Source organism: Crinia signifera, chromosome 3, assembly GCF_055691185.1.
Source record: "Crinia signifera chromosome 3, ASM5569118v1, whole genome shotgun sequence".
NCBI lineage: Eukaryota > Metazoa > Chordata > Amphibia > Anura > Myobatrachidae > Crinia > Crinia signifera.
The window spans coordinates 233241237-233268954 of NC_139219.1; the positions used below are offsets into that span (position 1 = coordinate 233241237).

The 27718-nt window shown below is 47.6% G+C and overlaps 1 protein-coding gene across 4 annotated transcripts in view; it reads left to right on the plus strand.

The window, feature by feature from the left end:
* Positions 1–18810, plus strand: part of MCF2L2 (MCF.2 cell line derived transforming sequence-like 2) — a 316747-nt gene extending 297937 nt beyond the window's left edge. For 3 of the 4 annotated variants that reach the window (XM_083177641.1, XM_083177640.1, XM_083177642.1), the window contains 5 exons: positions 2578–2649; positions 11431–11546; positions 11693–11805; positions 12874–12974; positions 16069–18810. In XM_083177641.1, coding sequence (XP_083033767.1) covers positions 2578–2649; positions 11431–11546; positions 11693–11805; positions 12874–12974; positions 16069–16172 — 506 coding nt within the window. In that variant the 3' untranslated portion in view covers positions 16173–18810. The remainder of the gene's footprint in view (positions 1–2577; positions 2650–11430; positions 11547–11692; positions 11806–12873; positions 12975–16068) is intronic. The other variant, XM_083177643.1, reaches the window with a different exon arrangement.
* The last annotated feature ends 8908 nt before the right edge of the window (positions 18811–27718 follow it).

Sequence of the window (27718 nt, forward strand, 5' to 3'; positions counted from 1 at the left end):
AAACTATTGTTTTATACTGGCGAACTATGAGTCCCAGCAAGCCTACCCCGCATGCTGGGACTTGGAGAACCACAAGTCCCAGCATGCGGGGCATTAAAGGGCCCGCTGGCACTTGTAGTTCAGCAGTACAAAAAATAGTTAACAAAAACACACTGACACACTGTAAAATAAAAGTTTAATGCACACAAAACACACACACACTGATACTTACCTACCTTGAGCCCGTAGGTCGGTCCCTGGGTCCTGGGTCCGGGCTCCGGGGCTCCAGGGCAGAAGAGTCCGGTTCCGGGGCCTTGGTCCTGGTTCCGGGGCTGGTCCTGGGGTTCCGGGGCTCCTGGGCTGCAGAATCCGGGGTCCGGGATCCGAGGTAGTCCCCAGGGGTACCTAAGGAAGCAAATCCAACTCACCTGGTCCCCGGCGACGACCTCGGAATCCTCTCCGGTGACAGCGCTGCTCCCATCTGGTACCCGGCTCGCAGGACTTTGACAGGCGCAGAGATGTTTCCTCCTCGGCGTCTCTGCACAGAATGATTTCTTGGCCAATCAGGAGCCTGAGAAAGTCGGCTCCTGATTGGCCAGAAATCATTCTGAATACAGACGCCGAGGAAGTAACATCTCTGCGCATCTAGAGCAGAGATGTTTCCTCCTCGGCGTCTCTAGTTAGAATGATTTCTGGCCAATCAGGAGCCGACTTTCTCGGCTCCTGATTGGCCAAGAAATCATTCTGTGCAGAGACGCCGAGGAGGAAACATCTCTGCGCCTGTCAAAGTCCTGCGAGCCGGGTACCAGATGGGAGCAGCGCTGTCACCGGAGAGGATTCCGAGGTCGTCGCCGGGGACCAGGTGAGTTGGATTTGCTTCCTTAGGTACCCCTGGGGACTACCTCGGATCCCGGACCCCGGATTCTGCAGCCCAGGAGCCCCGGAACCCCAGGACCAGCCCCGGAACCAGGACCAAGGCCCCGGAACCGGACTCTTCTGCCCTGGAGCCCGGACCCAGGACCCAGGGACCGACCTACGGGCTCAAGGTAGGTAAGTATCAGTGTGTGTGTGTTTTGTGTGTATTAAACTTTTATTTTACAGTGTGTCAGTGTGTTTTTTGTTAACTATTTTTTGTACTGCTGAACTACAAGTGCCAGCGGGCCCTTTAATGCCCCGCATGCTGGGACTTGTGGTTCTCCAAGTCCCAGCATGCGGGGTAGGCTTGCTGGGACTCATAGATCGCCAGTATAAAACAATAGTTTTAATTCTTTTTTTTACACAAGCCATCAGCCCGATGCCCACCGCCCAGGGGCATCGGGGACAGCCCCGGACTATCAGCATGGGCTGGTAAGTCCTGGAGGGGGGGACCCCTTCATTTGGGGGGGGTCCCCACTTCCCCAGGACCCCTGCCCATGCTGACCAGCCAGGGGGTTAATGCTTTGGCCGCGGGAGCTTATATAATAAGTTTCCCCCGGCTGTGGCATTACCCTGCTGGCTGGTTGTGTCCGGTGCTGGTTCTTAAAATACGGGGGACCCCTAGTCATTTTGTCCCCCGTATTTTGGGAACCAGCGCCGGACCTTGAGCCTGGTGCTGGTTTCATGAAATCAAGGGGACCCCTATTTGTCGGGGACCCTGATTTTATGTCACCAGCACCGGCTCAGTGAGCCCGGGGCTGGTTATGCTCGTGCGGGGGACCCCGCGCTCGTTTTTTTTTTTTTTTAACCCTTTGTTTTATTTTTTACAGCAGAACCCTGCACAGAACATTGCGATCTGTGCAGGGTTCTGGCTAATTCGCCAAACAGACCCTGGTCTGAAATAAGTGCGATAATTAGGCACCTAAAAAATGCGATGTGCAAATGCGCATTGCATTAAATAAGCGACGTCTATACTTTTGTATTGGAAAACATCTGGATGCGATAAAAATGCGAATTAATCTCATATTTTTTCTCAGCATACCTTAACGCACATAATATGCGATTTCAGTCCCTTAACGCATCACATTAAATTGGTGATTTTAAGGAAATATGCGATATCGCCATTTTCTGCTCTAATTAACGCAAAAAAAGCCAAAAAATGCAGTCCATAGAATGTCACCCGTAGTTTCACAACATCTGGAGGGCCGCAGTTTGAAGACCCATGCACTAGACAATATGTACAATAATACTGTATATTCCATTTGCAAATACTGCATCTTGTGTGTGCCCAGCTCCATTAATGCTCTATAACATATACAATGTATGTTTATCTAAACATGCACTACATATTACATGCATATCTTTCACAAATCTGGGAAGTTAAATGCTCTTGGATCCCCTGTAAAAATATAAAAAGTAAATATTATTGTTAGCTCTGAAATCTCTGCAATATACAATTACCCAGATACACTTGTACAAACTTTAGCACTATTAACATACCTTTTAAAACTTGCTAAAAGTATTCTATCTTCAAAGATGAAGCATTGCATTGGGTCTTGTCGGTATTTATCAATGACTGAAAGGCATCTGTGTACTGATTTCATGTTTTTACTCCATTATGTCTGCAGAGCTTTGGTATTTAGTGGTATTACCCATTTTTCACATTTGTAAACTTACTACTAGGTCCACTTGGTCCAGATGTGAAAACAAAGAGACATGAGATAAAGAGTGACCCAACACCCCTGGGTCTGGAAGGTATATGTCTTGTGGTCCTGCATGTCTGTCTTGGCATGGTTCATGGTTTTGATCTGTTTTGGTCTGTTTGTAGTATGTTGTCTTCTTGTTCTTTTTAGACTTTTAATGCACATAATAAATACTAAAAATACACAATTTCTTTATTTTATTTAATTCACTGTAGAGACTCTCGTGTCTTAACAGCAGAGTAGGCATCAGGCAAAAAGTACTGGGACCTCTAATGGTCCCATTCACGGGAACCAATTTAAAAAATCATAACATGGCCTCCCACGGTCCTGCCCCATCTCTTCCCATACTTCCATACAGTGAATGGCTGTCAGCACTCTGATTAGTGGATAGCTCCAGCCATCCACCAATCAGCATGCTGACAGCCATTTACTGTCAGGTAGGTCTGATTATGTGACAACCACCCACCCCTGCTCAAAGGCCCCTAGAAATGTGGTGCCCATTGTGCCTATATAGGCTATATATTAAGTTTATATAATTTAAAAAATAAATTATAATGGAAATACAAAAAACTTGGTGAAACTGCGCTCTCAGAACTGCAGTAACTACCCAGGAGCACCACTTACTAAGATGTGTATACTTCACATATGATGTTGCTATGGGCAACCAATTAGATCCTGTCTACTATCTTCTAGAGGGTACAAAATAAATAAGAAGTAGATTCTGATTGGTTGCCGATAGCAACATCACATGTAAAGCAGAATACACGACTTTCCCCCAATAGGAGTAGTAACCAAGTGCAAATCCTTAATAGTAAATTTATGTGTATAGAAGACTTCCTCAGTCATAAAAATATAGATTTCCTCCGTATATAAATGATCACTAGATGACCCGGGTGTTGGGCCCTATGTACATATAGAGGTTTCTTTAAATCATATCCTTCACCATCAAGCCAATAAAGAAGAAAGGAAGCAGGAGGAATTTCTTATATATCATTACTGAACTGGAACTAGTCCCTATGTGTACATAAAGGTATCTTTATAGCTGCTTCTTCTTTACACATCACATATCATGCTCACATAAAATGCCCTCGCCATGCTTTATTATATCAGCTGGTCACTGCACAGTGCTCTGCTGCCCTCAGCATGTGTTATCATATCATCTGGTCACTGCTCAGTGCTCTGCTGCCCTCAGCATGTGTTATATCAGCTGGTCACTGCTCAGTGCTTTGCTGCCCTCAGCATGTGTTATAATATCATCTGGTCACTGCTCAGTGCTCTGCTGCCCTCGCCATGCGTTATTATATTAGCTGGTCACTGCTCAGTGCTCTGCTGCTCTCGCCATGCGTTATTATATTAGCTGGTCACTGCTCAGTGCTCTGCTGCCCACGTCATGTGTTATCATATCATCTGGTCACTTCTCAGTGCTCTGCTGCCCTCCTCGTGTTATCATATCATCTGGTCAGTGCAGGCACGTGCAGTCAGGGGAGATATTTATATATCTTCTTTTATTATTTTCATCATTTCTACCTCTCCCCCTGCCTCCCACCTTCTTGCACTGCTGCATGTGAGGGTGGGAGGCAGCGGGAGAGGTGCCTCCCACTGTTAACATTAAAACTCCGGGCAGCGGGGGGCGGGTAGGGGAGGGCAGGGGGCAGGGTGCAGCAATGGGCTGTAAAAACCCATTGAAAATGAATGGGGAAACGGCACTTATACTGATGCCGCAATGACAGCGACACCAGTATAAACGCACGCCCCCAGATGTGATTGGGCCAGCAGATCCAGTGCTGGATCCGCTGTCCAATCACATACATGCAGGGCCTGGAGGGATGCAGCAGCGCGGGCAGCGGGGAGTTCGGCACCTGCAGGGAGAAAGCAGATGTCACTCACCCGTCTCACCGCCAAGAGGACTGGCTGCCGCCACCGCCGAGGACAGGTGAGTCCGCCGGGTGGTGGGAGGGGAGGGGGGGGGCGCATGTACCGGCGGCCGCTGGGGGGGCATCCCATGATAGTCCGCTGAGCATCCCATGATAGTCCATGTGCTATCCGGTGCCTGTTGCTGGTGGTGACTGGAGCTATGGCCGCTGGCTTCCCCCCCTCTCTTGCAGCGCGGATAAGGCCGCCGGATAAATCCGGTCATGGAGTGACATGACTCAGTCACCCTAGGATGCAGATTACACTTGTTGCTGACCCCGCGCCGGGGAGCTGTCCGTCCGCCTTCAACTTCAACACCCCAGCGGCCACCAGCAACAAACGAACCCGGTTCCTCCCTCATCAGCCCGGAACAGCCCGATCTGTGGCAGCACTGATACACGAGCAGCTGACGGGCTGCCACTTGTTGCTGGTAATCCTGGGGGCCGCCGTGCAGGGAGAGACGCTGGAGGTGTCCCATGCCTGTGAGGCCATATAGAATATACAGTGACGTGCGGTGAGGTCACTGCCTCCCCAGGCAATGACCTCACTGCACGTCACTGGGTCAGTGCCCAGTGCTCTGCTACCCTCAGCATGTGTTATATCAGCTGGTCAGTGCTCAGTGCTCTGCTGCCCTCAGCATGTGTTATAATATCATCTGGTCACTGCTCAGTGCTCTGCTGCCCTCGCCATGCGTTATTATATTAGCTGGTCACTGCTCAGTGCTCTGCTGCCCTCCTCGTGTTATCATATCATCTGGTCAGTGCTCAGTGCTCTGCTGCCCTCCTCGTGTTATCATATCATCTGGTCACTGCTCAGTGCTCTGCTGCCCTCAGCATGTGTTATCATATCATCTGGTCACTGCTCAGTGCTCTGCTGCCCTCAGCATGTGTTATTATATCAGCTGGTCACTGCTCAGTGCTCTGCTGCCCTCAGCATGTGTTATTATATCAGCTGGTCACTGCTCAGTGCTCTGCTGCCCTCCCCATGTGTTATTATATCAGCTGGTCACTGCTCAGTGCTCTGCTGCCCACGTCATGCGTTATCATATCATCTGGTCACTGCTCAGTGCTCTTCTGCCCTTGCCATATGTTATCATATCATCTGGCCACTGCTCAGTGCTCTGCTGCCCTCCTCGTGTTATCATATCATCTGGTCACTGCTCAGTGCTCTGCTACCGGCGCCATGCTTTATTATATCAGCTAGTCACTGTACTGCTGCCCTCAGCATTTGTTATCATAACTAGAAAGGAAAATAGTAGCGCTAGACAATAATGGATAAAAAAAATTTCACAGGGTTTATTACACACAGTTTAAAAATCAGCACAAGAAATAAGTATTATTATGCATATGCAATAGGCTAGGCACCTAATACGCTAACAATTTTGATGGTCCATTCCTAGTACACCGCCATGTAATTTGTTCCAGTTTAATGTCCAGAGTTGGAAAATATTCAAAGTGGGTATAGTTACCGCAGGGAAGTGTCCAAATGAAGATTATTAATCCTTGGTGAGGAAAGCAAAATTGCTGGAGTCTTCAGGTGGTTTAGGTGGAGTTCCCAAATATTAATGCGGAGAAAGATATAATCATCGGTCGGCTCTGGTGGCGGCTGGTCTGGGCCAAATGGTAGCGGAAGTAGCTTTGAGGGTGCCAAGATGCCTGCCCCTAACGCGTTTCGCTGTCTCAAGGTACAGCTTTATCAGATTCCTTTGATAAAGCTGTACGCGTTTCCCTGCTCCCCCAGCGGCACTACGCTAATTGCGTAGATTGCTGTGACTGTCATGGCAGACGCCTTTGCCGGAGTAGGTGAACGCTGGCAGCGCTGACATCCTTGAAGGTAAGCATAATGCACTACACAGACACTACACACACACACACACACACAATCATATACCCACTATCCACGTCATACCCCCATTATCCACGTGGGCGTGGAGTTAACTTCATAAAGTGTGGTGAGCGCAGCGAGCCACCGAGCCTGAAGCGTGGCGAGTGCATGCATATCCACGTCCCCTCGCGGGGCTCGCTGCGCTGGCGACGCTTCGGGCTCGGTGACTCGCTGCGCTTGCCACACTTTATACAATTAACTCCATGCCCACGTGGATATTGGGGGTTTGACGTGGATAGTGGGTATATGATCCATTATGTCTTAGCAGCGCTCCAGTTACGTAAATTACGTAGTTTACGTAAGTTCCGTCATTTGCGTATGTTACGTAGTTTGCATAGCCAGCATAGTGGTGTATTGGTATTCTCAATACACCACTAGGCAAACTACGTAATGGGCACCCTGGTAATACATAAGTACCCAACCTATCTTACTTGTAACTACTGACATGAGTAAGTCATATCTATAGGATCCTTTAGAGGCCATAAATTTAACCAGTTTTGATTTAAATTCATTAACGGTAGTTGCTGCAACCACCTCCTCCGGTATGGAGTTCCAGAAATCCACTGCTCTAATGGTAAAGGATCCTCTTTTTAATTCAGTACAGAATTTCCTTTCGTCGAGACTCAGTACATGTCTGCGTGTCCTAAGTTTAGTCCTGTTACTGAACAATTCAGCTTCCATTTCCATATTCCAATCCTGTATTTGAACATGCTAATAATATCACCTCTCAACCTCCGTTTCACCAGTGAAAATATACTCAGCCTGGTTAGCCTATCTTTGTATGCTAGTGATTCGTGACCTTTTACTAGCTTAGTCGCCCTTCTCTGTACCTGTTCCAAGTCATTTTTGTCTTTTTAAGGTGCGGTGCCCAGAACTGGACACAGTATTCCAAGTGTGGTCTCACTAATGCCTTGTAACGAGGCACTATCACATTGGCATCCCTTGAATCCATTCCCCTTTTAATGCAAGCCAGTGTCTGGTTTGTGTACGCTGCTGCACTTGAGCAGTGTGCACTATTACCAATTTACTATCTACATGACCCCCTAAGTCCTTCTCCACTCTAGAATTCCCTATAGTGACTCCATTTAGCCAGTAAGTAGCTTGTTCATTTTTGGTCCCATAATGAATTACCTTACATTTCTCAATGTTAAACTGCATTGTCCACCTTTCTGCCCACTTTTCTAGATCAATTAACTCACATTGTAGAGTATACACAACCTCTCCTGAGTTAATTTCCTTAAACAATTTTGTGTCATCCGCAACTCTTGCAATCTTACTCTCTATGCCGTTACCTATATAGTTAATGAATATATTAAACAAGGTGGGTCCCAATATTGAACCTTACGGGACTCCACTTTGGACCTTACCTCAGCTGGAATGTATGCCATTTACCACCACTCTGTGTCCTCGATACCAGTTTTTAATCCAATTACAAATTTTATCTCCTATCCCTAAGTTACCTAGCTTTATTAATAATATTTTATGAGGCACCGTGTCAAAAGCTAAAGCTTTAGCAAAATTAAGAAGCATTACATCACCAGTTTTCCCTAAGTAGCCCCCCCCCCCCCCACACACACTTACTCGTAGAAGCTAATTAAGTTAAGGTGCCCATACACGCACCGATCCCGGCGTGCGTTCTGTGCATAACTAGCACACATCGCATCGTATGCCTTGTGCATGCGATGCGATGCGATAAAAAGCTAGTACAAAAAGTATGTGCAGCACATACTTTTTGTACTGTGCGATGAGGTGCCGCGGGAGCACGCATCTCATTGCATAGCATCGCACCGCCGGGATCGGAGCGTGTATGGGCACCATTAGTCTGACATTATCTATTTTTGACAAACCCATTCCTTACTTATCACCTTCTCCTGTTCTAAGAAACTTTGGATACAATCTCTTATCATTCCTTCCAATATTATACTTTTAGTATCCTAGAGTGTATTTCCTCCGTGCCTGGCGATCTGTTACTATTAAGGTTCTGTAATCTGTTTTTGACTATATCCTCTCTCAAACATACAGTTTGGGAGCAATCAAGAGCTGTGCACACAATCCATGGGAAAATCTCTGAAGATTCTTCCCTATTAAATACTGAAGCAAAAGATTAATTGAATATTTCTACTTTCTCTATTTCTTCTATTACCAGGGTACCCTGCTTATTTTTTGTGGTCCAATATTTTCCTTCCTTAACCGTTTCCCGTTTATATAATAACTGTAGAATTTTTGGGGATTAATATTTGCTATCCGCGGCTATTTTTATTCCTGTATCTAATTCAGCCATCTAGATTGTGATTGTATTTTTGCATTTCTTATTACATTCTGAAATGGTTGCTCAGAACACCCCCCCCCCCCCCTCCTCTTGGCAAGTGCCTTAAATTATGGCAATAGCATTGGTATTTAATAAGATCATTAGAGCTGCCACCACATCATGCAGTGTAAGGGACAGAGCAGAGCTGCTGCACATGACCAATGGTAGCAGCTTCTTCTACCACATTCACTGTATGTGTGGATTAATACCCTTAAACATCACAATAGACCAGAGAGCGGTTGTCAGGAGGAAGAGACAGGAGCCTTACCATGAAGTGGGAGATTGTGAAATTAGAAAGTGTAGTACTGTATTTTATTACATGGTTTGTGTATTTATTTTTTATATGTTTAACCTTTTTCCTGACCACTTATCTTGTTTAAATGTTTGAAACAGCCTATACTATAGACCAGTGGTCAGGGAACTCTGTCCTCATTACCCCACGCAGTGCATGTTTTGCAGGTCTCCTCACAGAATCACAAGTGAAATAATTAACTCCACCTGCGGACCTTATACAATGTGTCTGTGAGTAATTAGTACACCTGTGCACCTGCTGGGTTACCAGCAAAACATGCACTGTGTGGGGTAATGAGGACCGAGTTCCCTGACCACTGCTATAGACCATCTGTGCTGTTAAATATTAATGCACTATTTCATACAGTATCTGGTATATAAAAATACCAATTTTCAGGGCTGTTACCACTCCCCCAGACTCCCGTACTTACACCAATGCGCTGCAAAGTGGGAGATTATGGGTTACATTTGGAAACCCCCCTCTAAAAATCCTGCATTTTTCTACACTGGTTTCCTTTTGACATTTGTTCTTTTATTTTCCCTAGGATAAATTTATCAGTGCCCTCCTGTATTTTTTTTACAAGTTTGCCACTGTTTAGTAGTATCCATACCTCTAAACAATTCCTTCTGGGTTCCTATCGCCATGTGTTATCATAACATCTGGTCACTGCTCTGTGCTCTGCTGCCCTCATCTGGTCAATGCTCTGCTGCCTTCGCCATGTGTTATTATATCATCTGGTCACTGCTCAGTGCTCTGCTGCCCTCCTTCTGTTATCATATCATCTGGTCACTACTCTGTGCTCTGCTGCCCACATAGGTCACTGCTCAGTGCTCTGCTGCCCTCCCCATGTGTTATCATAACATCTGGTCACTGCTATGTGCTCTGCTGTCCTCATCTGGTCAGTGCTCTGCTGCCCTCACCATGTGTTATATCATCTGGTCTCTGCTCTGTGCTCTGCTGCCCTCATCTGGTCAGTGCTCTGCTGCCTTCACCATGTGTTATATCATCTGGTCTCTGCTCTGTGCTCTGCTGCCCTCATCTGGTCAGTGCTCTGCTGCCTTCGCCATGTGTTATTATATCATCTGGTCACTACTCTGTGCTCTGCTGCCCTCCCCATGTGTTATCATATCATCTGGTCACTGCTCAGTGCTCTGCTGCCCACATAGGTCACTGCTCAGTGCTCTGCTGCCCTCCGAATGTGTTATCATATCATCTGGTCACTGCTCAGTGCTCTGCTGCCCTCAGCATGTGTTATCATATCATCTGGTAACTGCTCAGTGCTCTGCTGCCCTCAGCATGTGTTATAATATCATCTGTCACCAGGGCCGGATTTGTGAGGCACGGGCCTAGGGGCGGCACCTAGTATGGGCGGCAGCTGCTGCCTGTGAGTCTGTCTGTGACCAGGCAGGCAGCATCTGCAGCTTGTCAGATTGGGCAGCGGCAAGTGACGAGCGGCGCCACTGCCACCGATGTGATTCAGTCGGCGGCAGAGCTGCTCATCACTCGCCGCTGACGGCTCACTACCCGCCACATCATTAATCACCCACCGGTGCGTCCCGGAGGCTCCTTCTCCGCTCAGGCTCACTAGCGTCCATCTCTCCCCAAGCTGTATGCTTCCTCATCATAGCCCTTCATGTCCACCTGCCTCTAAAACCTCCCATACTGCCCAGTTTCTCCATCTCTCCCCACGCTGTCTGCACTAGCACCTGGTGCCCATTCCCATAAACTGTGCTATACAAACAGCCTATTGGCTGCTGCCTGCTATGTATAGAACAGGGGAGACAGCTGAGCAGCTAAGCGCTAAGCTAAGCCTGAATATGTTAAAGTGGTGGTGGTGGGTTGGGGGGGGGGGGGGGGGAATGTTGTGCCTAGGGGCGCCCTGACCCCTAAATTCGCCCCTGCTGGTCACTGCTCAGTGCTCTGCTGCCCTCAGCATGTGTTATAATATCATCTGGTCACTGCTCAGTGCTCTGCTGCCCTCAGCATGTGTTATTACATCAGCTGGTCACTGCTCAGTGCTCTGCTGCCCTCGCCATGTGTTATTACATCAGCTGGTCACTGCTCAGTGCTCTGCTGCCCTCGCCATGTGTTATAATATCATTTGGTCACTGCTCAGTGCTCTGCTGCCCTCGCCATGTGTTATTACATCAGCTGGTCACTGCTCAGTGCTCTGCTGCCCTCGCCATGTGTTATAATATCATCTGGTCACTGCTCTTTGCAGCGCAGGGGGCCCCACTAAATGGGATCTGATGCAACGCGATATGTGGCCGCAACCTGAATAATCTTCATGAGATAGATAAAGACCTCCTAACCATTTGTCTTTAATATAACAATGCACATTAATGTGCCTCGTTCTCCTGTCATAGCATTGCCAGAGGGAACTATTTTATCTTTTTATTTCAAACATACATTCATATTTGATGTTTTTCTCCCTAAAGGTTGGCCAAGGCACCTGAATTCCTTGGAAACATATGAAGATTTTTCAACCATTCCTTCCAGCAATGATGAACTTTCAAATTCCTCAGATATTGAAGAAGAACCCACTAATGCCAAAGTAATTGTTACATGTTGTGGATATGTGCACACCTTCTCCCCTAATTAATATTTCCCTATCCCTTACCCTGGAAGTGTCATGTCTTGCAGTCCTAACGAGGACTGAGTGGTAATATTGGTGCTTTTGTCTGTTATGTACCCTTACAGGGCTCTGATCTTTTTTGCATTGAGAGCAGTTTTGAGACATGTTCACCTTCAGCATTTCCACTTCAGCCGGGGGATGTCGTGCAGCTTCAGCGCTGTGGGGAAAATGGACAGTGGTAAGTTCTAATAGTGTGACATTATTTTACTAACCAGTATGCATGGAATGGAAAGATTTACACAAATAGCTTCTCGCAAGAAATGCACCTGTAAAAATGCAAAAGCAATGAGGATACAGAGGGCCAGATGTATAAAGCTTCAAATGGTGATAAAATGGAGAGCAATAAACAACCAGCCAATCAGCTGCATGTCATTTTCAAACCCAGCCTGTAGAGACACAATTAACTTTTGTGAGTGAACCAGAATCAGCCTACGATATCCCCCTAGTGCAAGTTACAGATGTACCTAGTAGGATTTTAGCAAAAAATACCCAGACCAATTTTATTGCAGAGACGCGGCTACACAAACTTTGCATCAGGCCCTGGCCCGAAATGTGTTTGGGAGCAAAATAGTTTGTATCAGTTGGATGGATTTGTGTTGGGGCCCTGTCATGTGATCCATGATGTATAACCCGTTCACCAGTCTGTGTTGTATTGAGTGCAGAGAATCACACAATGTTGCATATGATCGCCAATAACTTTATTCAGCTCTGTGTGAATTTATCAGGCTTATAGACCTAAATGCCTTAATTCCCAGTTTCTAATACCGCTTTTCCGCCAAAATCCTGGGTATGACCCGGGATTTTGTTGGGTCTCCACACTTACTACTTCACTGTATTCCCGGGTTTTTCCCAACTAGGCACTGTTTCTACTGAAGAGAAAATGGGCGTGGACCGGCAGGCATCAGTGAGGACCGGCAGGTGGCCAGCGGGCATTAGTGACCAGGGTATCTTGGTTCACTTTACCCGGGATTTTTAACTTGTCACCATTTCCACTGACATAAATCCTGGGTAGGTGCGCTTTCATGTGCAAAAACCCAGGATTTTTATGTCGGTGGAAAAGCGGTATAAGTGAGTGAATTCTGTAGCTGCTGGCAGCAGCGTCAGGATCTGTCCGGCTAATAAAATTGAGGGATTGTAAGCTATGAAGTTGCGGTGTACTAAGATGTCTTTTTTTGCTTTTATTTGTCAACATTCTAGTTCTGTAATGAAGTTCTTTGATTGTTTTTAACTTTGTTTTTAACTTAAGGTTGGTGAAAGAACTAGTTTCAAAACGGAAAGCCTGGGTACCTTCCAGTATACTAACACCAATAACTGCTGTTAGCATCTGCCAGAAAGATAACAATGCAGGTAACTATCTCACTTCAATCATACACCAGCAGGTAGTGCAAAAAGCATTGTCTGTGTCTGGTTTCATTTAAAGGCAGGAAGTACTAAGCTTTCACACTACATCGCATCCCACATCGCAATGATACTGATCACATATGTACTAACATATGTAATTAGTATCACAAAAGAAGAGCTTTATCGAATTTGCAATAAGAGGACTTCCAGGTTTTGACCCCAGGAGTTTGACACTGCAGACAGAACCCATAGGCTTCTATAGGGTAACGCCTGCAAAAGCACAGAGTGTTAATACAAATTGGAAATGCTGCCAAAGCCTAAAACCGCTTTGGTGGTTTATTATTTTATATAAGATCAGAGACAATTGTCAGATAAAGGATAGATGGGAACCCTCATACAAAAAGACCATTCACATAAAGGCAAAAATCTAGTTACCATAATATATACAGATGACATGAAATGTACTCATGCGCTAATGTGGCTGTTTGGCAAAAGAAGGAGCAGGTGCATTTATGGCCTGATTCAGCTGCCTAGTGAGCCATCAATGCTGCTCGCCCCCCGTCCAAACACCCTCCCCCATTGCCAAATTGCCATTGCGAAAACGGGGCGGGTGCTGATGTCATGTGTTGTGATGTCAACCACCTGCCCCAAGCAGACATCGCCATAGCCTGCTTTTACAGGGCAACGGACAGCATTTTTATGTGGATGCCCTTAAAAATGCTGGTCGTTCCCCGGCAAACGAATTCGGATCGCAACGAGCGATCATGAATCCGCCCCTGCACAGAGCACTATAGCAGTATCCAGCCTCACTGATCCTGTACAGCATCTATCATCCCTTCAAGCCCAACATTCAACAAGTAGGTTCTGGACTGTTGTTAGTTTATACCACACTGTCAAGGTTACCAATAACATATGCAGCCTGATTCAGTGGTGGATGTATTGGCGCTAATGCACCAGCATCTGATTTGCCCTCTGCATGTATCACATGCCCAATTATTACTGCTTGGAGAAAAGGATGAATTTGGAGGCAGGGACAGTGAATTTCAACAGGCATTCCTAGTAGCAGATAAACACAAAAAGAAGGGGGCTTGCACTACAGACCAAAGAGTGAAGACCCAAATACAGATTGCTAATAATAAATATTACTATAAATACTAGCCCTTTATTCTAGCAGCAGTTAGATGCAGGGGGAAGCAGTTAAAATCCCGGCGGTCGGGATCCCGGCATTCAGAATCCCGACACCGGAATCCCGACCGCCGAAATCCCGACACATTCTCCGTCCGTGGGTGTCCACGACACCCCTGGAGGGAGAATAAATTAGTGTGCCGAGCGTAGCGAGGCACCGGGCCCGCTGCGTGGCGAGCGCAGCGAGCCCGCAAGGGGGGGCAATCCACGTCCCCCCCTTGTCGGGATTTTGGCTGTCGGGATTCCGGCGTCGGGATTCTGAACGCCGAGATCCCGACCGCCGGGATTCAGTACTGAATCCGATGCAGGTACTCAAACCACAAAAGAAACAGAAGTAAAACAGTCTACGCTGGAATAATGACCAATTCATTACTAAAGCATAAAAAGAACGGCCCTTATTCAGATCTGATCGCAGTACAAATTTGTTTGGAAAATGGGCAAAACCATGTGCACTGCAGGTGGGGCAGATGTAACATGTGCAGAGAGAGTTACATTTGGGTGGGGTGTGTTATAACTGAAATCTAAATTGCAGTGAAATAATAATGCAGCCAGTATTTACCCTGCACAGAAACAAAATAACTCACACAAATCTAATGGGCCCCATACATCAGCAATTAATTGTGACAATCCTCAGTTCTGGAGATGATTGTCACAATTAATCTTTAATGTGTGGGCTCCCCCTTTTGGCGATCCCGATCAAAAATTGATTGGGATGGCCAATCGATTGCTGAATCAGATTTTTAAACATGTTTAATAATCTGGTATTATCTGCGGTTGTTTTTTATATGTGTGGGCATTCCCGTTTTGTCTTCTTCATCTATTTACATTATGAAAAGAAGTAACATCTGACAATCGATTGAGGTGATGTATGGGCACCAGATATGAAGATGCAATCTTTAGATGGGAACAAAATGTGCCGATCACTGAAATAAATCTGTAATGTGTGGGCAAGTCAAATAGATTGTAGAATCCATTTATCTGGCCAAAAAATCACTGGATCTAGAAAACCATTAATTATGATTGATGATGTATGGGGCCCATAACTCTCTCTGCACATGTTACATCTGCCCCACCTGCAGTGCACATGGTTTTGCCCATTTTCCAAACAAATTTGTACTGCGATCAGATCTGAATAAAGGCCAATGACTGTAAGGTAAAACACGATAAACAATAGCACAATACAGAGTATATCAAAATCTTTTGTAATAAGTAGCGGCCAGTAAATTGATATACTACACAAGTAATATTATATTTGCAAATTCTGCACCAAGTGCAATATTAGAATTAGAATTCTCAATAAAAATAGAGAAAAGTATAGTCTCTTAGATAATTCAGATCGTAGTTGTTAGTAGATGTTAAACAGATCAGACACAGACATTCCGTTAGTTTGATTTAGTATATTTGAAAATGTAGCAATGTTTCCTCTTGTTAGTAGGTGTAAGGATAAATATGCACAGTACTGGCAATTAAACGTTAAAAGTTAGTTAGTGCTGAAATAGTTCTGCTCCACTGCAATCTGTCAATAGAACCTATTTACCATAGAGTCACCACTCTTGGCAGTCAGGATTCGGATGTTGGTCTACTGACTATCGGAAGTCCGACTTTTGGAGCCCGATACCACACCCAAGGCAATTACCGCTGTATCCAAACTGCTAACCATCTATAGCTAACACAGAAGAGGCTTCCTTTTACCAATGACAGGTGCTGGCATCTCTGGCTCGGGTACTCTATAGTGACTATTCTGTCTTGCCTTTTAGAGTCTACTTTATAGGGATAAATTGGCCAGTGTAAGGATATGACCTCATTTATAGTCTATGTACTTTTAGTTGCTGTGTTTATTGTGAGCGTATTAGATGATGAAAAGCAACATTACTAGCAAGTTAATGTAATAATTAATGTATTGTATCTTTAAAAGCTTACAGTGACACTTGTCAGATGACGGCGGCATCTACCAGTATGAAAGAGAAGAATAATGAACGCACCAGAAGTCTTGTAGCGGAACAGAAGGCTGTTAGTTGAGCACATTTGAGCTGGCGTCATTGTACTCATGGCTGGAAGTGCTCTGGAATTCAGGCCAAAGTTGCCTGACAGATCCATATTGCCTAACTGGGATCTAGAGATTAGCACAAAGGGGATGCTGCTAGATGTTGCATCCCTTTGAGAAGATCAGCAGAATATTACCACAATATGCTTGTATTTTCTATTGTGGCCTATATTAGGTCTCCAGCAGAGAGGGATAGGAACTATGCACTTGGCTCTCTGCAGCTTTGTTTCTCTGCATTGGCAAAACCATGTGTATATTGTCATCATTTCTTTCTGACCTGATTTCCTTCCTTGTTACTTGCACAGCTTACAACTTTACTGCAGGGATGTTACTAAGCACCTTGTAAGAATGTCTCAAATTAAAATATCTGTGCAACTTCGTTCTTCAGATAGCTATACATTCATGACACTCATTTGCAGTGTCAATAAGGTGATGCAAGTTGTAGTATAATTTATTCTTATTTATTTCTTATTTATGTACGCCGTGGCTTGCTCTTCCCGGGAATTCATTTGCTAATATAAACCATAGAAAATTACCATGGCCAACTATTAACTGAAGGAACCTGACTTTCAGCAGCACAGTTCAATGAGATACAGAGGGGTCATTTAATGGCTACTTCATAAAGGGCCTGATCCAGACCTGTTCGCTAGGCTGCATATGTTCGCAGTCTAGCGAAAAGGTAAACCCTGCACACACATTCCCCCCCCCGATCAGATCCCCTCATTACTACCAGGGCCGGTGCTAGGGTGTCCGGTGCCCTCCATAAGCCATAAATGTTGCGCCCTTTCACATTGCCATTGCAACAAGCTGCAGCCCGATTGTGGAAGTGTATGCAACATGCGATCCTATGGAGGATCTCCGGTGCATGTACATGTATGCATACACCATCTCAGTGCTGTGTCCGCAAAATGTTGCAGGCACTAAAGGTGCCCATTGACGCTGCGAGAATCGCATACGTTATGGGCTAGATTGCATCGCACGGCATGCATGCAATGTATGTGCGATGTGATCTGAAAGCAGTACAAAAAGTATGTGCAGCACATACTTTTTGTACTGTGCTATGCCTGCAGGAGCGCACATCGCATCGCACGCTGCTATTAAAGTGCGTATAGCCACCTTTAGTCACATAACCCAGCCCATTATTTAAAAAGTGTCTAAATTAATATTAGAAAAATCTACAAGTATTAAAAAAATTGTTATAAACATGTATAATAACAGACTCACTGTTCTTTTGCTGTTTAACTCTTGTGCAGTCCCTCCTCTTCTATCTGCGTAGGCAGGACGCGGAGGACACCATTACACCCCTCTCGCGACTGAGGGGGAAAGGAGGGGAGAGAAGGAGGAGGTGGAAGAAGAGGAGAGGAGATAGAGGGGGCGGAGTGTTGAGGACTGACAGTGGCACTGGCACAGCACACTGAGAAGAGGGAAGGAAAGGCGGCGCTGCTACCTGTTCGTCATTTGTTTGACAGCTGACAGGTGCAGGGAGCAATGGGTAGGGGGCGGATCCGGATATGACATGTCATCCAGGCATTCATAGACAGTGCTTCATGCCTCAGTGCAAGTGTCCGTGAGGAAGAGGGGGCAGATCGCAGGAGGACAGTGTGTGCGCGGTGCAGGGAGCAGCTCTTTATACTGCCGCCCGCCCGCTGTCAGACAGGCGCTGCAGGCAGCGTGCAGGAGGCAGTGACAGTGAGGGCTGAGGCAGCTTTAGCAGAGCAGGGAGGGAGACAGCGCCTTTTCAGCATGGCGCCTCCCTGCTTTGCAGGAGCTGCTGAGTGGGTACTACAGTGGGTACTACACTAACACATCCCCTCGCATGCACTCACTATCGAATGATTTCTCCTGCCTTTGCTAAGAAAAGTCAGCTTGGGCTGACTTTTCTAGCGGCCACTATCAGCCGAATTCAGGGCAGGGCTCACATCATGTGACATCAGCCACCCGCCACAAGCAGACATTGACACCCCTGCCCGCCTCAATTCCTCCAGCTCCACTATGGAGCGAACGGATTGGCGAGTGTGAAACTCACCAAAGCCACACCCTCCGGGGGTTTGCGCGTGCGCAAACCTGACCATCGGGGTTGGGCCAAATTCGGAAACGAACATGTCTGAATTAGCCCTAAAGTTCCATAGTTTAAAAATCATCACTTGATATCAAACCAGTGAAAATATATTACTCCCGGGAACAAAAGCAGTTTCATTTTGTGCTACATTTGTCAGTCAGTATTTCTACTATTGAAACATGTTTTTTTATATTTTAAATACTGTGCCATGGCCATTGTACTGTACTACGTGTGATCCAAATGTTTGGGGACTGCAGGTTAATGCAGACTGAGAGCTTTGACGTTTCTGAAATAAACTAAACACTGCCCAGTACATGGTCGTTGAATACTCTACGGACTTCTGTGAATGTTCCTTAAAGATTCAGCTCTCACTAGTACAACACTATGATAATTTCCTGTGTATTTCAAGTGTATAATGTTTTAATTGTTTCATAGGGAATAACACTATCCTGGAAAAATACTGATTTGATGGTTACAAACGTATTTCCAACTGAAGAATGTAAATATTACTGTACAATCTTTTTTCACCTTATTAAATTATAAATGCTTCATTACATTCGACTCTGGTCTTCTTTTCAGATTTTTATAGTTTTGATTAATTAATTTGATTGATTAGTTATTTTTCTGATGCACTGTTCTACAAACATTCAGGACTTGTGTCCTGTGAGGTAAGTCCTGCTCTTGCACACTCTGTATATAGTTGCTGTGTGTATTGTAGGGGTACTTTCGTCAGATACTGGCCCTCATTCTGATCGGTTTGCCCTGTTGCCGACTTCTCAACGGGGACCGATGTAGAAGATCTGCGCATAAGCAAATATGCGCATGTGGGATTGGGAGCACAGAGGCGGGCAGGGGGCATTCGCATACTAACGCCCAGCGTTTCCTGGGAGTACCCATGAAAACACTGTGTACGCCCAGGAAATTTCTATGTGTCCCCATGCGAACAGGGACAGACGCTTGTCTTCCAGGGGGGGCACCGGTGCCCCTCGAATGTCAGCTGCCCGCCCTGTTCACAGAGCAGGGCGGGCTAATCTAGAGTGCTTCAGAAATCATTCAATGATTACATGCTCCCACGCAAGGCTGCGAATGGATATATATATGCACATCATCCATTTGCAGTGATGTGGGGAAAGTATGCGTATAGGGGACTGAATGAGGGCCACTGTGAATGAGGGCCACTGTGTAATGACTAATTAGGCTGAAGTAAACTGAAGGAGTTCAGGTGCTAGGAGACTTGACCAGAAAATAAATGAAGCAAACAGGAACCAACAGTGACCCAGGTTAAAAGAAGGGTTTTACCCGGGTTGGACCCAGACTGCTGGGTTACTCCCAAGATGGACCCGTGTCCAAATCCCAGCATTTGCAATGTGAAAGCAAAGCAGCATTAGTGAAACAAAAAAGCAGGCAAATGGGAAAAATCATCCATTACCGCAGGGGGGGGGGGGGGGGGGGAGATTGCATGCCAATCTTATGTGTCACCCAACGCAATGCACGGTGTTGGTCTAATCTTGCATCTCAAAATACTGTATAATATTTATGGCATTGCATGTGGTTTTTAAACACATGCAATTTATCACAATGGGATGTGCGATCTGCCAGTTTATATACCCCCAGATAACCCTGCCCTCATTCCATCACCCCATTTCAGGTCACAAGGGGCATGTGATTTATGCAAATCGTATGCAAAAAGAAGCACTTGAGATGCGATCTATCCCAAGGGTTAGCTTCAACGGAAATCATAAAATTGATATCGCATCGCATACCATCGCACAAGTGTGTTGGCACCATTAGATTTGGAGTGTTTCAAACTCTAATCTAAATTACAGTGTAAAAAGAAGTTGTCTAACAAATGTGGGCTACATTTAGAAGCAGACTGTATTTTCCCTGCAGAGAAACAATATAAAAGTATTTGCTACCATTCTCTCTAGTCTAGGGGTAAAATGGACACAGAGAACTGGCGTGTGCCGGACGGGGTCCCGACAGTCGGGATCCTGACAGTCATTTACCCGACGTCAGGATGGGTTCCCGACGGCCACCGGCTATTCCTCGTGGGGGTCCACTACCTCCATAGAGGGAGAACTGAATAGGTGGCTAGCGTAGCAAGCCACCGCGCCCGCAGCGTGCCGAGCGCAGTGTGGCGAAGCACAGCGAGCCTGCAAGGGGCTTTGTTGCGCTCGCCCCAGTGGCGTAAGTTCATAAAAGGTGCCCGGAGGCGGTATACTTAATGGTGCCCCCCTTTCACACACACACACACACACACAACCCCTCCCTTTTACACAGTGCAACCCCCCCTATTTTACAGAGTGCACCCCCTCCTGCTTTTACATACAGTGCACCCCCCCCGCGCGCTTTTACACACCTTGAACCTCCTCTGCTTTTACACAGTGTACCCCCTATTTTCCAGAGTGACCCCCTCATGCTTTTACACATAGTACACTTCCCCCTCTGCTTATACACACAGTGTACCACCTCTGTTTTACACAGAGTGCACCCCCTACCCTTGAATGTTTTACCTCGCACACAGCCGGCGTGTCAGCAGCGGGGTCTTCCTTCCCAGAGGCACAGCGTCGTGCTGAGGCCACGGCTACCATTGAGTACCGTCCTCTGCGCTGTGTGAGACGACTCTAAGTCAAGCTCCGCCCCGCCATCACGGGTGAAGTCGCGAGTTGCGAATCCACTGTCCGGCGTGTCCGCATTTGCAGGGGTTTGGGTGGGCTTTGTGGGGCAGCGGGACACAGCAGGCTGTGGGCTGTCATTGCCGCGGGCCCCGGTACATTGCACCAGCTGCACCGCCGGTAGTTCCGCCCCTGTCCGGCACACAAATGGAGAGCGGGAGCGTCTATGTTCCTTCTCCCTCCTCCGCAGCATCTTCTCCTTTCTCCAGCCTGCGCACCAACCAATCAGGGTGCCGCAGGCTGCACTTAGTATCATTGGACATCTGAGCCCTCACTCAGCTGTCCCGGCTAGCGCTTTTGCACGGCTGTCAGTAGGGACTAGTGGGGAGCACAGCGGTGCAGATCGGCTTTGTAATAGATCCGTTTTGCAGAGAATGTCTGGGGTAGGCACAGGCTCCCTGGACTCTTATCGTGGTCCTGGTGCCTGCTCTTGTGCCCCCCCTGATGGCTAACGCCCGGCGGCAAACGTCTCCATTGCCTCCGGGAGTTACGCCACTGGCTCGCCCCGCTGTCTGAGTCCGGCCAGTCGGGATCCCGACGTCAGGCTAATGACTGTCGGGACCCTATACCACACCTGATCTGGCAGGGAGTGTCCGGCCCACTCAAATATTTATCAAATATTATTTTATTTATAAACAGTTCCTTATATAGCGCACACATATACCGCAGCACTTTACAGAGAATATTTGAACATTCACATCAATCCCTGCCCCAGTGGAGTTTACAATCTATATTCCTAACCACATATACATGCACACACAGACATTCTAGAGTTAATTTTGTTGGGATCCAATTTAACCTACCAGCATATTTTTGGATTGCGGGAGGAAACCGGAGTAAACCCATGCAATTACAGGGAGAATATACAAATTGTGCACAGTTAGGGCCATGTTGGTAATTTAACCCATGACCTCAGTGCAGTGAGACAGTAATGCTAACCATTACACCGTACTTTTTGTTTGAGGATATTTCCCTGAAAACACCCATTTTCAGGGGTTTGAAAAAATATTTAGTATCAGCTATAGGTAAGCAGAAGGGGCTGCAGCTTCCACATTGAGCACATGGCAGAGATAGGCTCCTTTTAGATCCCGTGCCCCTGTGGGCGATTATTGATACATTGGCCCAGTACAATCGCAAATTAAAAATAAGATTAATAAATGGGCCCCTAAATTCTTGCTTTTAGTTTATGTGTTAACTTTGTATTCCTCCAACACCATGCTGTAATTGTTATTATATAATATGTTATAAGTAGCCCATGACTTAATTAACCTTTTACTTAACCACTAGGTGATTCATCGCGCCCTACGGGCGCTCTTCACACCGTCGTAAGGGGCTGCGCCCCCTTAATTTGTGAACGTTTGTATATGAGAAATATGGTTAGAATTGTATGAAAGATGCCCTGTATTGCAACTTAGGTGTCCGCGAATCGCGGGAGGGGGGGTCGCGGAGGGTGCCGCGAATTGCAGGAGGGGGGGTCGCGGGGGGTGCCGCGAATTGCAGGAGGGTGGGGTTGTGGGGGGTGGATGCTGCGAATCGCGGGAGGGGAGGGATTGCAGAGAATCGCGGGAGGGGGGTCGCGGGGTGGGTTGCCGCAAATCGCGGGAGGGGGGTTACGGGGGTTGCGGCGAATCATGGTAAGGGGGGTCGCGGGGGGGGTGGGGGGGGTGTGACGCGAATCGCCACAAGAAAAAATCAACACAGAAAGGTCAACACATGTAAACGTTGACATAAGTGTGGCACTTCATTGGTGTCCATGTCGACACATGAGAATGAATATGAAAACATTCAAAAAATGAAAAAAAAAAACTTCAAAAACTCATGTCAACCTTTTTCATTGTCGACCATAGCCATGTCAGTGTTTTCCATGTGCAATTTAATTCTGGAGCTGCCGCGAATCGCGGGGGGTGCCGCGAATTGCGGGAGGGGGGGTCGCGGGGGTGGGTGCCGCGAATCGCGGGAGGGGGGGTTACGGGGCGGGGGTTGTGGCGAATCATGGGAGGGGGGGGTCGCGGGGGTGTGCCGTGAATCACGGGAGGGGGGGTCACGGGGTGGGGTGCCGAGAATCGCGGGGGAGGTGTGTGTGTGTGTGTGCCGTGAATCGCGGGATTGGGGGTTGTGGGGGGGGGGGGGGTGACGCAAATCGCCACAAGAAAAATTCAACACAGAAAGGTCAACACATGTAAATGTTGACATAAGTGTGGCACTTCATTGGTGTCCATGTCGACACATGAGAATGAATATGAAAACATTCAAAAAATGAAAAAAAAAAACTTCAAAAACTCATGTCAACCATTTTCATTGTCGACCATAGCCATGTCATTGTTTTCCATGTGCAATTTAATTCTGGAGCTGCCGCGAATCACGGGGGGTGCCGCGAATTGCGGGAGGGGGGGGTCGCGGGGTTGGGTGCCACGAATCGCGGGAGGGCGGGGTTCACAGGGGTTCCGGTGGGGGGTTGCAGCGAATTGCGGGAGGTGGGGGGTCACGGGGGGTGCCGCGAATCGCGGGAGGGGGGGTTGCGGGGGGGTGTGACGCGAATCGCCACAAGAAAAAATCAACACAGAAAGGTCAACACATGTAAATGTTGACATAAGTGTGCCACTTCATTGGTGTCAATGTTGACACATGACAATGAATATGAAAACATTCAAAAAATGAAATAAATCTTCAAAAACTCATGTCAACCTTTTTCATTGTCGACCATAGCCGTGCCAGTGTTTTGCATGTGCCATTTAATCCTGGGGGTGCCATTTAATCCTGGGGCTGCCGCGAATCGCGGGGGGTGCTGCGATTTGCGGGAGGGGGGGTTGCGGGGGGTGGGTGCCGCGAATCGCGGCAGAGCGGGGTTCATGGGGGTTCCGGTGGGGGGTTGCCGCGAATTGCGGGAGGGGGGGGGGGGGTCGCGTGGGGGGGGGGGTCACCGGAGGGGGGGTTGCGGGGGGTGTGACGCGAATCGCCACAAGAAAAAAATCAACACAGAAAGGTGAACACATGTAAATGTTGACATAAGTGTGGCACTTCATTGGTGTCCATGTCGACACATGAGAATGAATATGAAAATATTCAAAAAATGACAAAAAAATGACAAAAACTCATGTCAACCTTTTTCATTGTCGACCATAGCCATGTCAGTGTTTTCCATGTGCAATTTTAATCTGGAGCTGCCGCGAATTGCGGGAGGGGGGGTCGCGGGGGTGGGTGCCGCGAATCGCGGGAGGGCGGGGTTCACAGGGGTTCCGGTGGGGGGTTGCCGCGAATTGTGGGAGGTGGGGGGTCACGGGGGTGCCGCGAATCGCGGGAGGGGGGGTTGCGGGGGGTGTGACGCGAATCGCCACAAGAAAAAAATCAACACAGAAAGGTCAACACATGTAAATGTTGACATAAGTGTGCCACTTCATTGGTGTCCATGTCGACACATGACAATGAATATGAAAAAATTAAAAAAATTAAAAATAAATCTTCAAAAACTCATGTCAACCTTTTTCATTGTCGACCATAGCCATGTCAGTGTTTTGCATGTGCCATTTAATCCTGGGGCTGCTGCGAATTGCGGGGGGGGGGGGGTGCCGCGAATCGCGGGAGGGGGGTCGCAGGGGGGGTGCCGCCAATCGTGCAAGGGGGGGTCGCGGGGGGGTTCTTTTTGCCGCGAATCGCGGGAGGGAGGTCGCGGGGGGGGGGGGGGGTTTTCCGCGAATCGGGGGGGGGTCACGGGGGAGGGTTTGCCGCGATTCGCGGGAGGGGGGGGTCGCGGGGTGGTGGTTATGCCGCGAATTGCGGGAGGGGTCGTGGGGGGGTTCTTTTTGCAGCGAATCGCGGGAGGGGGGGTCGCGGGGGTGTTTTTGCTGCGAATCGCGGTAGGGGGGGTCGCGGGGGAGCGGGTGTTTTTGCCGCGAATCGCGGGAGGGGGGGGCGCGCGGGGGGGGAGGTTTTGCCGCAAATCGCGGGAGGGGGGCGCTCACCTGGTGGCTGTGGAGTAGCAGTGCTGGGCAACATGGGAAGGCAGTGGGTGTCTGGCACTGTCTGTGGGCTCACTGGGCTGGTTCTCTGTCACATACCTCCCAACATGACCCTCTCCAGGAGGGACACAATGCTCTTGTTTCTAGACTTCCCCTTAATGTATGATTGCCATCACCTTTTTTAAACAGGTTAATTTCTCAGAAAGGTGTTCAGCACAGATGAAGGCAATCACACATTAAGAGGAAAGTCCAGGAACAGAGCGTTATAGACACAGACACCCACTTTGAGTGACAGATGTAGCCAAATATATAGGAGATAAGTACAAAACCTCTAACTTAAAATAATTGAGACTGACGCAAATAAATCACGCAGACAAAATAAAGACTCAGACACCAGAATTACGTTTAAAAAGGTCAAAGGAATTATTTATTGAAGACCTTGTTAAGCTAAACTAGAATTTAAATTTGGAATTTTTGGGATCTTAAAGATCAGGTCCCTAACGTTAAACTAAAAGATGGAGGATGGCAAAAATTACAGTCGCTACCACACGCCAGCCCAGTCAACTTGAAACACGTGACTTAAACTTAAGGAGGGGTTCACCACCGCCTCCTAACTGGCACAACCTGCATCGTGAGGATCTCACCACCCCCTAACCTGGCAGAGCAAAAAATGGGCGGTCCCGCAGGGGAACGCCCCTTGTCCACCCGCATGGCGAGGACCACTCGCCGTCCTACGAAAGGGGTGGTGTCCCACGATGACCGCTTATGCCCCCCTTTGACCGCTGGCTGGTAGCGACTTTCCGCCACAACAAGGTTGCCTCAAGGCAACCTCCACCGCCATCCCCAGGAGAGATCCCGAAAACCATTAACCCGAGTATTCAGGCCCAAACTCTAAAAATATCCTCCAAGAAAATGCAATTTCCCGCAGGGGAAAGATGCACCCCATCCTCACGATAAAACCTCACACTGTCCAAAACCAGTGAAGGATGTTTGACCACAATTCCCCCCATGGCTCTCACAAAAACTCCTATTGCGGAGTTTACTTTCTTGCGAGTCTTTTCAATGGCGGAGATCCTAACTGCACCCCGCCAATGAAACCTGGGGACTATCTCTGACCACACCACCTTAACACTAGGCCAGTGTGCCCTCAAAGCTACCAGATCTGACTTGATACTTAAAATCAAGTCAATCCCTTTGGTAATACCCAGATCATTACCACCGAGATGAATGACCAGCCACTCAGGCCTGCCCCAGTTCCTCTCATGCCTCATGAGCACTTTCAGGAACTCGACCCAACGCAAACCACGGACTCCTATCCACCTGACCTGCCTATCACCAAGGTAATCATGTGACCTTCTCGCCATTGGATGCCTACCAGCCCAATAAATAAAAGAATGGCCGATGAGCCATATTTCTCCCGACGAATCCGTAGAAACTGAAAAAATAAGGAGATTCCCTAACATCAGTATCTTGTTTCAAAACACAACTTTATACCTAATCAACCTATGTGAAGGAGAAAACTTAAAAAACCTCCCGTGGACCAGTTTTGCCAATTGAATTAAGGCCCCCGTGGAGGAAAAAGTAAAAACAACCTTCACACCATCGATTCCGGAACGCTGCCGTTCCAAAACCGACAGTAAACTACGTTTTAGGGTTGGCGCAACAGGCGCATCTACAACTTATCTAAACGAACATAAGACTTGTATGCATTCGACTTCCACCGACCTAGCGCCCGGATCTCACTTACCGACGATCCGGACGCCGCCGCCTGTGTAGCCGACCCAATCCGAAAGGAATGGGTACCATACTCCTGGGGCCTTAGTCCCAGTACCTCTAAACAATGCTTTAAAACTGCAGCAAATTGAAACTTTGACAGTGAACTCCCATCCGCAAGCAACAAGAACTGCCCCTGAATCCCCGCAGGGCGGATTCCTAAATAAGCTTGCGCCAAGCTAAGCGGGCAGATATCCTTAACGCTTTGTGCCTGCAATGTGACCCAACGCCCCTTACCCAGTTGATCTGTTTTGGACTTGACCAACCTGCATAACACGCTGCCACTACCCATTTGGACGTTGCCCACCAACAAACCTGCCTCTTTGCCCGCTTTGTTCTTAGCCACTAACTCGCTCACTCTAAATGCCCCGAAAAATGCAAACACAAAAGCAGTTCTAAACAGCAGCACCTCAAATGGAGATTCCCCAACATCCGCTAACACTTTAACTAAATCCTTCAGCAGTGTCAAATCAATGGGACGCCTTGCGTCCTTTGGTGCCGGGTTGGCCCTGGCCCACCCTTTCATTGCCTTAGCCAACACAAAGGACCGAGTGGGGTCCTCCTGACCTCGCAGCCGAGAATGAAAGGCTATGCCCGCAAGGGCAATCGACATGGCCCCTTTAGCCCTACCCGCCTCGTAGTGCTCCCACACAAAAACACCCAACCTGTCTTCCATGGACTCACCTTCCCGACCATACCTACACAGAAAGGCCTGCCAATCCTTCCATGCTGCATCATATGCCCTTTGTGTGGAAGGAGCCAAAGCGTTTCTGGCCAGACCCACTAAACCGGTTCGATGATCTGCCAGACATAAGGCGGGCATGTCAAACCCACTGGAGACGCCCCGGGTACCAATTCCCGGAACCTCTCCCATTGAAATCGGGACAATGCATCCGCAATTTTATTATCAATGCCGGGCACATGACTGGCAGAGAAATTAATATTAAAACGCAAACACTGCAATACTAGATGCTTGAGCAACCGCAAGGTGAACGGGCATGAACTCCTCTGATTGTTTATTGCGTGCACCACCCCCATGTTGTCTCACCTAAAAACTA